General features: G+C 38.9%; 1 protein-coding gene across 1 annotated transcript; it reads left to right on the forward strand.

Annotated features, from left to right (window-relative positions):
• The first annotated feature begins 98 nt into the window (after positions 1–98).
• Positions 99–13558, forward strand: ARMT1 (acidic residue methyltransferase 1). Its single transcript, XM_008694995.2, has 5 exons — positions 99–255; positions 2554–2659; positions 3064–3308; positions 8336–8501; positions 11806–13558. The coding sequence occupies exons 1-5, from the start codon at positions 122–124 to the stop codon at positions 12571–12573; spliced, it is 1419 nt and encodes a 472-aa protein (XP_008693217.2). The 5' UTR covers positions 99–121; the 3' UTR covers positions 12574–13558.
• The last annotated feature ends 1341 nt before the right edge of the window (positions 13559–14899 follow it).

Genomic DNA, 14899 nt, shown 5'->3' on the forward strand with positions numbered 1-14899 from the left:
TCGCCCTTAGTTGTCCCCGCCCTCGTCCCCGGAAGATCTCCTCGTCTTCCAGCCGACCGTTGTTTGTCTCTTCCGCGGGCACCAAATAAAGTTTCTTCATTCAAACGCATTTTTTTAACCCATGCCCCTCCCTTTCTTAGCTCTTCCTTGGCGCCGGCACCGCCTCTTGTGCAGCGGGTGCGACGCGAGCGTTGGCGCCCGCACGGCAGAGGTGATGGCCGGGACTCCGGCGTCCCTCTCGGGACAGGACGAAGGGTTCGTGTCGCTTTCCTCGCCCAGTCCCTCCGCTGCTCTTCCCCCTCCCTGCTTCTCCGGAAAGCCGGGCCTCGCCGGGAACCTCTGGGTAACCATCAGGAATGCTGCGGCGGGCCGGGGACGCCTGGTCCAGCCGTTCGGCCCCGCTCGCCGGCGCGTCGGCTCGGCTTCCTCGGGGAGCGAGGCGGCCCAGGGCAGGGGGGCGAAGCCTGCTGGCTGCGGCTGCCCGCCGGGCTCCGGGCTCCGGACTCGGATCGGTTTCCAGCCTTCTCCCTGACTGCTGGGAGCGGACTACGCACCCCGCCGAAATCCTCCGGTCATCCGGCTTCTCTCTACTGTCCTTGTTCAGGCCTTTTCGTAGGCTTATGTTATAATTTATGTCGATCAGATAACTTGTCTTTCAAGTGATCCGGTGCTGCTGTTTTGTTTGACTCATGACTTGAGAGTTTATGTTCCTCTATCCCCTTTCAGGATGTTAACAGCGGCATGGCTCTACTCATCTTTACTCTAATAAACGCACTTTTGGGGGGCTAAATTTTTCTGCAAAAGTTAGGAATCTCAGATTTATCGAGAAATGTTTCTTCCTATTGCCGTTGAGATTAATTCGTGATCCCACTATCAGTGCCTGCAGCTTTTCGCTTTTTACGCGTCATGTCACAGATTTCTGGATAAAGTTGTGGACGACTATAAAAAATATATTTATTTGTATAAATTGAATAGCCAAATTTATCTTTGCGCTATGTCTTGCAAAATACTGCCCCCGCCCAAAGGAGCACGTAGAGGAAATTGAGCTTAACGGGAATAGAATGAGGCTGGAGAGACACTAATGGCCCAGAATTTGAGCAGGCACTCGTTCAGTCATGCAAAATATAAGGGAGTGTGTGGAACCTTAAATTTTGAGCCCTAGATTCCTCTGGCTCTACTTTAGTCCTGACCTGGGACTTTACCCTCACAGATGCAGACCTTTGAGGAAACTCTGAGGAAATTTAGTAGGACTGTTGACCCATACACAGGTGGGAGTGGGTTGAGGTTAGGGGCCCTGACACCCCTCCTTTCCTCTTCTTTGGAAAATCTGCGTATAACTTCTGACTCCCCCAAAACTTAACTACCGTACTTTGGTGATGTGAAGGTAGAAATGAACGGATCAGCTAAGTTTTGTGCTCTAGAAATGCGCAGAATTTCATCACTTAAGTCTTTTAAAGATTTTATCTATTTATTTAACAGAGAGAGAGAGAGAGAGAACAAGCAGGGGGAGCAGCAGACAGAGGGAGAGGGAGAAGCAGGCTCCGGCTGAGCAAGGAGGCCTACACGGGGGCTCGATCCGAGGACCCTGGGATTATGACCCGGCTGAAGGCAGCCGCTTAACCAACTGAGTCACCCAGGCGCTCCTGAAGTCTTTTTTTTCCAACTGAGTCATATGCATTTGCTTAAAAATTAATTATGTATAAAATAATAATCTGTAAATCTTGATTTTTGTATGCCTAAAATCAAGAGTATCTTATTTTTTTTGATGCAAGTATGCTCAAGTTTTTCCTCCAGCCTTTTTCATTCTTTAACACTTCTAGAAAGTCTCCTAATTTTTTGGTTGGGAAAATGTGATGGTAACATGCCTTAATTTTGTTTGGGGGCAGAGTAAGATGGATGGAGTCATTGTGCAGGTAGAGAAGGCAGGAGAGAAAACCTTTGAAGAGAATTAAAATTGGCTAAGAATATAGACTAAGAGAAAAGAGAAAAGCAGGTTAATAAAGTATCTTTCATTCTTGATCTTCTAGCCCAGTAGAGGCTTTCACACAGTTTTACATCTGTTGCCTCATTCGCCTTTCTAAGTATGTGAAGTCACTTAGTAAGTAATAAACCCGAAACAAGAGTTTTAGTATAAATTTTTATATATTTTAGTGTATATTTATTATATATATTAGTATAAATTTTTATGTATTTTAGTATATATTTTAGTATAAATTCTTTTATCCTAATTTCCTTTTTGGGATAAATCCTTTTTCCTATCACATTGTTACGTTTCTGATTCGAGAAAATAAAAGGAAGAGAATGGGAAGGATAATCATGGGACAGTCTCGAGGGGAGAATCTGGGATTAGAAGCACGAAGAATGTTTAGCTTTCGTGACCTGTAACACCAGAGAAGTTTTCGGATTTTCTTGTCTTACTATCATGGTCAAACAACGGTGGCTTATTTTATAATGTTTGTATGAAAAGGCATTTTAATTCAAATGAAACTGGAAGATGGCCATTCTGCTGGTATTTTAACTCTAATATACTGTGTATGTGGCTCTCTTTTCCAGATCATTTGCGTATCTTACAATTAAAGACAGAATACCACAGATCTTAACCAAGGCTATTGATACATTGCATCGACATAAAAGTGAATTTTTTGAGAAACATGGAGAGGTAATACTGTGTTTTCACTTTAATTTTTTGTTAACTCTTTAACAGAAACACAATAGCAGTTTTCCGTCTGTGGTAAGGATCATTCCTCCTCTAGAGAAGAACTCTGGTTCCTTAGAAGAAACTTAAAAAAGGCAGAATAGCTAAGATAGGATAATGTGTGTGTCCTTTGATTTTCAACTTAAGAATTCTGAATTTCAATGTTTATAATAGTTTGTAAAAGACATAAAAAGTTAGCTTTGAAATCTAGTATTTTTTTCCTTCTTTAGTTTAGGACCTTAAAAATGTGTTATCCTAGAGGGCTTATTCATATGTAAATTAATTGTTTACATATGTAAATTATATATTTAAATATAGATTTTTCACATATTTTTTAAATATTTAAATACTTTTTCATGTTTCTGCAGAAAGGCACAGAAGCTGAAAAGAAAGCAATTTCTCTTCTTTCTAAATTACGAAATGAATTGCAAACAGATAAACCAATAATCCCCTTTGTTGAGAAGTTTGTTGATACTGACATATGGAATCAGTACCTAGAATATCAACAGAGTCTTTTAAATGAAAATGATGGAAAACCCAGGTGGTTTTACTCACCTTGGTTATTTGTAGAATGCTACATGTATCGTAGAATTCATGAAGCAATTATCCAGAGGTAAGTATATAACATCAAATAATAAATGTTTAGATGACTTAATGCTTTTTTGAAATTATAAAATGATAAGTTTAAAAATAAAAGCCAGTGGGAGCCAGAATTCAGTTCAACAGATATTAATGGCAGTATTGGATGTTTCTGCAAGTGTTACCGATATAATAGATTCTTGGCAATTACAACCCAGTTGCCCAGAATAGATGTAAGATATAATATCTGAGGGTGCCTGGCTGGCTTGGTCAGTAGAGCATGCGACTCTTGATCTCAGTGTTCTAAGTTCCAGCCTCACGTTTGGTATAGAGATTATTAAAAATGAAATATTTAAAAAAAGGATATATCTGAAGTGGGAACTAATTAAAAATTCTTACAAAGACTTACTTTTAGAGAGAAACAAATTGTATTTATTGAACAAAAAATGTTAATTTGAAAAAACTATTTCAGTAGAACAAGACAGAACAAAGGAAGCATGTTTTGCTTATTAAAATAGGTAATATGTCAGTTAACTTGGGGCAAGGAGTCAACAGATCAGTGAATCACTATGGTGTTTCTTGCACCATCTTAATTTTTAGCCTTTTTTTTAATGGGCTAAATAGAGACAGACTTTAAAAGTTAAACATATATAAAATCACTTTTTATAGGCTTGTTTATACTAATTTAATTTTTTCCTAGGAAAATTCTGATATAGAACTGATTTAGAGAGCAGAAGAAAGTGTAGGGGCGCCTGGGTGGCTCAGTCGTTAAGCGTCTGCCTTTGGCTCAGGGCATGATCCCGGAGTCCTGGGATCGAGCCCCACATCAGGCTCCTCTGCTGGGAGCCTGCTTCTTCCTCTCCCACTCCCCCTGCTTGTGTTCCCTCTCTCGTTGGCTGTCTCTCTGTCAAATAAATAAATAAAATCTTAAAAAAAAAAAAAAGTGTAATGTAATGTGGATCATCCTTTTAGGGCACTGATTACAAAAATACAGGTTTGCTAAATAAGAGGAATTCTTTGGTATCTGTTCCTAAACATAGGAAAGAATAATTGAAAGCAATTGATCAAACCAGCACTAATAGTAAAATAAAAAAATTATTTGGGGAAACAATTTAAGTCTGTTCATTAGCTTTTTCTGTCTTAATCTTTAGAAATTTTTTTAAAATTAAATAATTGTTTTTAAGATTTTATTTATTTAATTTTAGAGAGAGACAGCACGAGTGTGAGGGGCAGAGGGAGAGAGCAAGAATCTCAAGCAGACTCCGTGCTCAGCATGGAGCCCGAAGTGGGGCTTGATCCCAGGGTCCTGGAATTATGACCTGAGCTGAAACCAAGAGTCAGATGCTCAACTGACTGCACCACCCAGGTGCCCGTAGAAATTACTTTTTAAAGTCACAACGTGTTTTTGCTGAATAAGTGTATTAAATTAAATTTAATTACTTAATGGTTTCTCACCCCGCACCCACTGTATTTTAGAACTTTTGCTCTCAAGGCAAAATACACTGTTAGATATCTAGCACATTGCCTGGCACATGGGAGGCAACTGAGCAAGACTATTGCCAATACTAGGAGCGGTCATGTGTTGAACACCAGCTATGTTCCAGTTACTTTGCAGCCCGGTGAAGTGTAGGTATTATTATGGTTTCCGTTGAGGAAATCAAGGTCCAATGTTAACAAGTTACCCAGGGTTACATGGCTTGTAAATGGTATAGCCTGTACTTGACCCTGGTCTATTTAAATCAGCTTAGAGCCCTCATTAAACCATCTTTTTCCAAGCAGTAAATTTAGATGTCTGTCAAGGACTAACGTGAGTCTGAAATTCTGGGTGAGAGTTTCATAATTCTGGAAAACATCCATGATATGAGCCAAAGTTACAGAAGTGTTGAAACATGGGGTGGCTCCCTGCACAGGGTTGGGGGAGTTTGGAAGTTAGAAAAGTAAAAGGAATGTGTTTCTGAGTTTGATTTTAGAGGTAGATCGGGTTCAGAATTAAATCTAGGGTAGAAGTTTACAAACCTGGCTACACATTTATAACCCAGTTAGGTGAGGAATCTTTTTTTTTTTTTTTTAAACACGCAGGGTTTGAAGTCATTATATTAAAATAACCACTAATGGTTTACTTTGTCTGCGGTGGGGCCTGGGCATCAGTTTTTCTTTTCACACCTCAGGGAGATTCCTCACATCCTGGATTGATACCCACTGGTTCAGGAACAGCTTGTTAAAAGGGGTTGAGGCAAAATTTAGCTTTCAGTTGCAAGAACAAGAATGTTAGTCAGTCATGGATGTAGAACTCTCCTCAGGTCATCTCTGCGGCAGACACTCAGAAGTCAGGGAATTTATATCAGAACTCTGGTTTTAGGTCAGTGTAAGGAAGAAATATCCTGTAGCAGGACCAGTACTGAAAGTTTTTAAATGTCCAGTTCGTAGGAGGAGTTCCTATCCTGGGCCAGTGATACAGCTCCAGTGACCAAAGAAGGGTCTTTACTTTTCCAGGATCCCAAAGCACACATTGTCTTTAAGACATGTTTATGTTGATTTTTGTCCCTTATACTGAAACATACTTATAATTTTCTTTGTCAAGATGTGTGTTTTAGTTTTTATCAGAGTTAAATAGTTGAGTAGTCTAAATTAAGACTCAAAATGTCAGCCATATGCAAAATTTAAATATTAAGAAAATATACTTCAGATATTGAAAAATGAAAGTATGGAGAAAATGGGCATTTTAAAGCTTTTATTAAAGTATAATATACATCCAGAACATATCTTAAGTGTTCAACAATCTTTACCAGAATATGCTTACATTCCAAGCACCCAGATCAAGAGGCAGAACCTTATTGGACTCAAAGAAGCCTCGCATATGGCGCTTTCGGTCCTGCCATTCCTGCCCCTCAAGGATAACGCTGTCCTGACCTGCGTTAGTTTTGCCTGTTTTTAAACTGCATTTATTTTTTATTTTTTCCCAAATGACAAGCTTTATTTAAAAAAAATTTTTTTTATTATGTTATGTTAGTCACCAAACAGTACATGATAAACTTCATTTAAATGAAATTATATTGGATCTAATTTTGTGTCTGGCTTTTTTCATTCGGCATTATGTTGGTGAGATTCATCCATATTGTTGCATATAAATGTTAATCATTTTCATTGCTATATTGTATTGTGTTATATGAATATATCACACACTGTTTATTCTATTATTGATGGATATTGGAGTAGTTCCCAATTTGGGGTTATTATGAAGAATGCTGCTACAAGCCTTCGAACACATGTTTTTGGTGAGCAGACGCATGTCTTCCTGTTGGGTGTGTATCTAGGAGTGAACCACAGGGTCATAGTGGGTGCACATACACAGCTTTAGTAGATTCTAAAATAGCAAACATTTTTTAAAATCAGAAATCATATGTAAGTATATGAGTTTACTCTTAAATACAAGGAATAAGGTTCATTCTTAATAAGAGGTGTGGGTTTAATGATTTATGAATAAAACATTAGAACAAGGATTGGCAAACTTTTCCTGTAAAGGGCGGGATAGTAAACGTTTTAGGCTGTGGGGGCCATATGGGCTTTGTTGCAGCTACTCAGCTCTGACCTTGCCTGCAAAGCAGCTACAAACAGTACGTAAATGAACAAGTGTGGCTGTGCTCCGATAACACGTTATTTATGGACACTGAAATTTGAATTTTGTGTTTCGTAAAATACCCTTTTTTTCAACCACTCAGAAGTATAAAGATCATTCTTAGCTTACAGGTCATACAAAAACAGGTGGTGGGCTACACTGGGTCTGCGAGCTGCAGTTTGCTGACCCCTACACTGGAACCTGTGCGTCCAAGTAATTCTTATCTCTTTAAGTCACCTTGAGAGACCGATTTATTTTGGCAATGCTGTCGTTGCTAAAAACATCTTTTAATTCTTTGGAACCTCTTTCAGAACCTAAAAAAAATTAGTCTCACTATTTTTTAGTTCTTCTTCATGTTTGATAACAAAAATCAAACTATTACTCCGTTTGATTTACACACATCATTCTACTGAAACTTCTCTGAGTGACTTTGGCTCCAAATAAACCCCAAAGGATAAAGATGTGCTCTCACTGATAGGACGTTCAATAATGTGCCACAAGTTCTAAAGAAAATCCCAGAAGTGCTTTGAGCAATGGCAGCATCCTTGGAATAGGGTGTAGCTTCCCAGGGAGACTTGAAAGAGACTGCAATCATGGGGATGTATAAATTCTGGTATGCGTTTGTTTTTGAAGTCAGTCCCACATCAGTTACATTGTTTTTATCCTGAGGTAGAGGACCCCTGGAAAAAGTTGCTAATTTAGAAGTTCAGATGATCTGAATGTCTTTTGTGTTTGGTTCTGTAAAGTCTATGATGTTCTTATTTATACCTTGCTAGTTATGTTCTTAGGCCAGTATTAATATTACTTGATCTCTCATTGGACAGCATAAAGCCCTGACACATATATCACCATTGGTTAAAACCCAAAAACTACATATATGTAGTCAAAATTTGTTATTATAGTAAAATTTACTGAATATTTTCTGATTTCTCTCAAGTAGTTTTTGGGTTCCCATAATACTGTATGTTTGACTCTGTTGGTAATTACCATATTGTGTTCAAATATTGATACCCATATGTTTGTTTCATGGAACCCTGCCACATCTAGAACCCCCAAAAATACTTGTTAAACTAAAGCAGTTATCTTGAAATGTTGTTGCTTTCTACTTTTGCTCTGGAACCCCTAACTGGGTAAATAATTATGGATATATCACTATAATTACTTCAAATTCCAGTAAAATATTTGAGTAGGGAACTTGTGACAGTTAACTAAAATGAGTTTGGGGATTTATTTTTGTGTAATTTGATTTATTTTGTGTAATTTGATAACTATTCATTTTTCTGTAACCTGATTTATGTTTGATACAGTATCTATTACCAGTCATTTTTGAGATTAGATACTTCTACTCACTTTCCTTTAAACAACTGCAAATTATCCAAATGTTAAAAAAAAAAAGGTACAGAGTTATAGAAATGTTTCACCTCTATGTTTTTCTCCTCCTATAGTCCACCAATTGATGACTTTGATGTGTTTAAAGAATCCAAAGACCAAAATTTCTTTGAGTCACAGGAATCTATCATTGCTCTGTGTACTCACCTGCAAGAGGTGGTAAGAGCCATCGAAGACCTAGATGAAAATCAGCTGAGAGATGAATTTTTCCAACTTCTTCAGGTAAATGTGATAATTAACCTCCTGAGTATATTTTGTGTATTTAAATAGTTAAAAAAATAAAGTGGCATTGATTTAACAACAAAGCACGTGTATATATTGTCATTTAACTTATAATTGATCATTTTTTATCATTTTAGTAATAGTGTTATTCAAGAGCTGAAAATCCACTTAATCTCTGAAAATGAGTCTTGAAATCTCTTCAGCTGGAGGTGATTTTAGTGGCACAAGAGTTCTCTGGCTTCATAGCCTCTGTCATTCTTGAGAGAATACTTCATAGTCACTTGGTCGGCCTAGCCTGACTTGGACTTGAATGCTGGTTCTGTCACTTACTTGTTGTTGGGCCTGAGGCAAGTTACTTAGTCTCTCTGAGCTAGTTTCCTCCTGTGTTAAATGAAGATGGCAGTACATACCTTGTGAGAATGAAAGTGGATTCAGTCGTGTCAGTGGGGAGCACAGAGCCTAGAACACCCAGCCTGCTCTTACCGTCAGGTGGAAACACTCAGGGGGTCTGTGGCCTCTTTAATAGGATTCTATTACATTTCTTCATCTGTCTTGCATTTAGTTTTTAATTCTCATTTGAACACATCCTTAAGATGTGTTATTAGAATCAGAACTATTTGAAAATGCGGGGTTTTACACAACAGTATCCCCAGCCCTCATCTCCCAGACAAAGTTAGAAACATTTCCAGAAGCAGATGCTGTTAGGAAATGCCACGAAGTAAGATAGAGCAGGGCAGGAGAATGGGGATGTTGGAGGAGATGCAGGGGTACCGTTTAAAGCGGGGCTGCCAGGGAAGGGCCTCAGAAGGTGATGGGGAAAGATGCAAAGCCGGCGAGGGAGTGAGTCACATGCAGGTCTGGGGGAGTGTTCCTGCCAGGGTACCTGACGTGGGAAACTGGCAAGTATGTGAGAGAAGCTGCCAGGGGATTCTGCAGGAAATAAGTGAGGTGAGGGGCCTGGAAGGGCCTCGTAAGCAAAGGTGAGATTTCGGTTTTTACTCACATTGCCATCACGGGGGAGCTATTCGAGCGTTTTCATCAGAGGAGTAACGAGGATTGACTTGTTTCAAGGATGACTTCTCAGGACACACTGAAGGGGTACAAGGCTAGACATGGGGAAGTCTGTTATTGATGTGACTCCGGGAGGGATGACTGGACCAAGAAGAGGTGTTAAATGTCACCAGTATTCTGGAAATACTTTGAAAGTAGAGACTGCAGAATCCTGATAAAGCTTTGAGGGCAAGCAGAGTAAGCTGCATGATTAAGAGGGAAAGGCTTATTTTGAGTTTGGAAGATAAGTTGGCAGGGTATTATTAAATAATAAGCCTAGTTGTTTCCCCCAGTTGAAACTAGCCTTTATGCTTAATTTAGAATTAAAAAAGAAAAGAAAAAAAACCAGTAACATGTCAGTCCTTACCTGTAGCTGGCCCATTGTTTCAAGGGCGGTCTTTGAGTGTGTCTTTGTCCCGTGAGTATAGTAAGTTGTGAAGAAGGAATACCTCTCTGTTTTCTGTCATTGAATGTGGCCAAGTGAAGGAGGCCAAAGTTGCCTTCCGTTAGTACTCATGATGACCAGCAGGTTAACTTCCTACAAGAAACCTAAGGGCGTTTTAATTTGCAGGGAATGTTGATCTGTTTTTGTTTTTGTTTTTTTAAAGATTTTATTTATTTAGTTGAGAGAGAGAGAGACAGAGAGAGAGGGAACACAAGCAGGGGGAGTGGGAGAGGGAGAAGCAGGCTCCCAGCAGAGGAGCCTGATGTGGGGCTCAATCCCAGGACTCTGGCATCACGCCCTAAGCTGAAGGCAGACGCTTAACGACTGAGCCACCCAGGCACCCCTGTTGATCTGTTTTTAAAAGCCCACTGTCCACACAAACATTTCAGCACCTGCTCTGTCAAACTGCACGCGGGGCCTGTGATGTTGAGGAAAACAGACGGTCCTTGCTATCATAGAACTTGTAATCTCGAGAGAATATAGACAGTCAAATAATGGCATAACCTAACGCGGAATTACAAACTGGAAGATGGTGTGAGGGAAACTGTGTGGGCGGTGGACAGAGACCCTGATGTCAACTGAGGAGTGCCGTCGCCCACACCGTTGTGTTTCTGCATCAGATGGACACTTAATATTTAAGCCTTGCACTTAAAAACATCCATTCATCTGTCTTATTTTAAACATAATATTCTTAGAATGTGCATTTTCCTCTTTGAATTACACAAGAGTAGAGTCTGTTTTGGCTAATATTTATGGAGTATTGGGTGTGTTAGTTAAACGTATTATGTCACCTCTCACAGTAACTACAAGGTGAGTGCTGTTATGTCATTTTTCCATTGTGGGACTTGAGCCTTAGGGAGCATATATACTTTACCAATGGCTGTTAACTGGAAATGCTGGGATTTCAACCCACGTCTCTCTGATTCTAGAGCCTGTACTCCTAAACGCGTAATTTATTTATTTATTTATTTTTTTTTTAAAAGATTTTATTTATTTATTCGACAGATAGAGACAGCCAGCGAGAGAGGGAACACAAGCAGGGGGAGTGGGAGAGGAAGAAGCAGGCTCATAGCAGAAGAGCCTGATGTGGGGCTCGATCCCAGATCGCCGGGATCACGCCCTGAGCCGAAGGCAGACGCTTAACCACTGTTCCACCCAGGCGCCCCTAAACACGTAATTTAATTACAGCTTTAAAAAGGGGGCTACGTACCATTTTCTATAAAATAAACTTGAGTACTATTTCAATTTAAAATGGAATAATAGATGATCTTGGAGGGATCTTTAGACATCACCTTGCCCAATTTCTTTATTTTTCAAGTAAGAGACCTAAATCCCAGAGAGTTTGCCTGGTCCTAAGGTTATACAAGTAGTAAAAGAAACAGCGTTTGGGGAGGAATATGAGGAGGGAAAAGGGAACTTATTTTTCTTTTGACTTTAGATTTTTAAATAAACTTTGTAACCTCTTTTTACAGTGTGATCGTATTCTAATATCTGCAAGATGCAAAATCATTCTGGTTTAAGCCATACAGATCGTTAACATCATTCAGACCAGTTTTTTTTTTTTTTAATTATTACATAGTGACCAATTAAATGTTTCATTGTCTTAACCTTGTTTATACATCATGATGGAAACACAGTCTTTGCATTATTAGAGAAGGTGTAGATCTGATGGGTATTTTAAATTAAGCGTGTTGTAGATATGAATTTTACGAATAGTTTTAGCAACCTCTCCCCCCCCCATTTTACACAATAGAGTTTTTGTTGGTTAATCAAAAGAAGGGTAAAAGTTTTGTACTTTTTCTTTTTCAGATTTCACTGTGGGGGAATAAGTGTGATCTGTCTCTATCAGGCGGGGAAACCAGGTCTCAGAAAACCAATGTAATTAATTCTTTGGAGGAACTAAAACCTTTGATTTTAGTGAATGACATGGAACGTCTTTGGTCACTGCTTAACAACTGCAAGAAAACAAGAGAAAAAGCATCTATTACCAGAGTAGTAATTGTTCTGGATAATTCTGGGTTTGAACTTGTTACGGATTTAGTTTTAGCTGACTTTTTGTTGTCCTCTCAACTGGCTACTGAGATCCATTTTTATGGAAAAACCATTCCGTGGTTTGTGTCCGATACTACTATCCGTGATTTTAACTGGTTAATTGAACAAATGAAAATGTCTAATCATAAGTGGATGTCCAAGTGTGGGGCTGAGTGGGAAGCCTATGTAAAGACGGGCAGATGGGTTTACCGTGATCATATATTTTGGACCCTGCCTCATGAATTCTGCGTAATGTCTCAGGTTGCTCCTGACTTGTATGCTGAACTGCAGAAGGCACATTTAATTTTATTCAAGGGTGATTTGAACTATAGGAAGTTGACAGGCGATAGGAAGTGGGAATTTACCGTTCCATTTCATCAGGCCTTGAACGGCTTCCATCCTGCCCCTCTCTGCAGCATACGGACATTAAAAGCAGAGCTTCAGGTTGGGCTGGAGCCAGGGCAGGCTGAGCAGTATGTAGCCTCCGAGCCCAACTGGCTGACCACTGGCAAGTATGGGATATTTCAGTTTGATGGTCCACTCTGACTTGCTTTAGGAACTCTTAAGTTGTGTAGAGAGATATGAGAGACACTTCGCGTCCCCAAAAGGAGCGCGTGAATTTAGTCCCATGGCTGCTCTGCGTTTGCTCTGGGGAGCGTGGCTTCTCAGTGCTCGTTTCCATACACTCTCGATGCTTTTCTCTTTGGGCATTTTGCCTCACTACATTGTTTGGGCACTAGATGGATTGAGCTAGTTACAGTTACTTATGTTTATGTTGGAATTTTAGTCACTTATTTCAAGTTAAATGCATAATTTCAAGTGGTTTTAATGAACTTATTTTTAATTGGTCAGAAAGTAAAATATAAGAGAATTCTGCTTTTAAAGTTAGTTAACATTCTTTTAATGCTATGCTGCATGGTATTTAATATTCTAGGAAGCATGGGATTTTATTTACCTTGTTTTGGGGCTCTAGAAATAAGGGCTCCGTGAAGGCAAGCATCTTAAATGAAATAGGTTTTGAAAAGAGAGGCATTTCTCAGAACTGTGATACTTGAACGATGAAAGTAAAGATTACCTCATAAGTTAATTCTAAATTTTGTTCTCCTTGAACTTTATTTCATTTTAAATAACTTGTTTAATTTGCACGCATTTGTATTTTGATTGAGCTGTGGAATGGGTAGCAGGAAACCCAAAATTGAACAGAATGAAACAAATGGTATTTGAAGAACTGATACCTTTTACATTCTATTTGTGATATCCATAACCAATTGAAATATATTATTTTAATACATAAATGCTTTAAATGAACAGATTTTTAGATTGTTCTGCAGTTTTTTTAAAAAAATGCTTTCGCTAGAAAAGATTCTTGTGCATTGAATTTGGAGTACTAAGTTAACTGTTTATATGCTTACCCATTTTTGATGACCACTAGATGTTAAAGACTATAAGTTTCCATCAGTTTGTTTTGAAACTGAAATTGGTAATAAACCTGGAAATGTTTTCTTGATGGTATAATAAAATGAAGTGTACTGAAAATCTTTTTGGTTTTATTTTCCAGTGGGAGAAAGTCAAGAAGGGAAGATTAAATATGACGTCTGTGTGATAAAGAAACTGATAATGTGTATCATACACGTTGCCACAGCAGTTCATAAATTATGTCGCTTATAAATGAGGTTATGGTCTATGGTCTTGCTAAGTGTTTTTAAAAAGTTTTGTAAAATGTTTATATAAAGCTGCACATTTTGAATTTACTCATCTACATGTGTTCCTGTTTTAAACACTGTTACTAAAATACTGAGCATATTAGAATTGTTTGTAGATACTTGACATAAGTTAGAACATGACTGTGTATATATATTGACTCCAGAGCCACAGTGTGGGCTATGGTGTCATATATTACATTTTTCAGAGCAATGGATTTTTTTTTCTGTTTTTATTGTGTTTTATTAAGAATATGAAATTAGGATTTGTGAAGAAATAGTTCACCCCCTCCTATAAGAACAAGGAAGCAAACGAGCAAGCAAGAAAAGGGGCGCTATGGGAGAAGAAGTTGGTTCAAGATGGAATTTTAAGAAATGCTTAGCAGGGGTAGGACCCACCTGTAGTTCAACCGATTGACTTTTTTTAAATTGAAGTTTAGTTGGCCCGCAATGTTATGTTAGGTTCAAGCGTAGGACATAGCGACTGGCCAAGTCCATAGGTCGTGCTGTGCTCCGCACAGGTGTAGCTGCCGTCTGTCACCAGACATGGCTGTCGCAATGCCATTGAGTATCTTCCCTATGCTGTACCTTTCATCCCGGTGACTTGTTCATTCCCTAACTGGAAGCCTGGATCTCCCACTCCCCTTCACCCATTTTATCCACCCCACCCCTCCCCGCAACCACCAGTTCCTTCTCTGTATTTGAGTCTGTTTCTGCCTTTTCTGTTGTTTGTTTTTAGATTCCATATATAAGTGAAATCCTATGATATTTGTCTTTCTCTGGCTTTCACTTAGCATAATACCACTTAGGTCCATCCATGTTGCTGCAAATGGCAAGATCTTATTTATTTTTTTCGTTTTTTATGGCTAATACTCTGTGTGTGTGTATATCACATCCTTGTCCAGTCATCCATTCAGTGGCCACTCAGGTTGTTTCCATGTCTTGGCTGTTGTAAATAATGCTGCAGTGAACATAGGGGTGCAGATACCTTTTTGAATTTATGTTTTCTTATTCTTTTGGTAAATACCCAGTAGTGGGATTACTGACTGTATTCTATTTTTAATTGTTTGAGGAACCTCCATACTAAGTTGGCTATACCAGTTCACATTCCCACCCACAGTACACGAGAGTTCCTTTTTCTTATTTTTGAATTTTTTAAAAACCAGCTTTCT

The sequence above is a fragment of the Ursus maritimus genome, unplaced genomic scaffold, assembly GCF_017311325.1.
Source record: "Ursus maritimus isolate PB19 unplaced genomic scaffold, ASM1731132v1 scaffold_13, whole genome shotgun sequence".
NCBI lineage: Eukaryota > Metazoa > Chordata > Mammalia > Carnivora > Ursidae > Ursus > Ursus maritimus.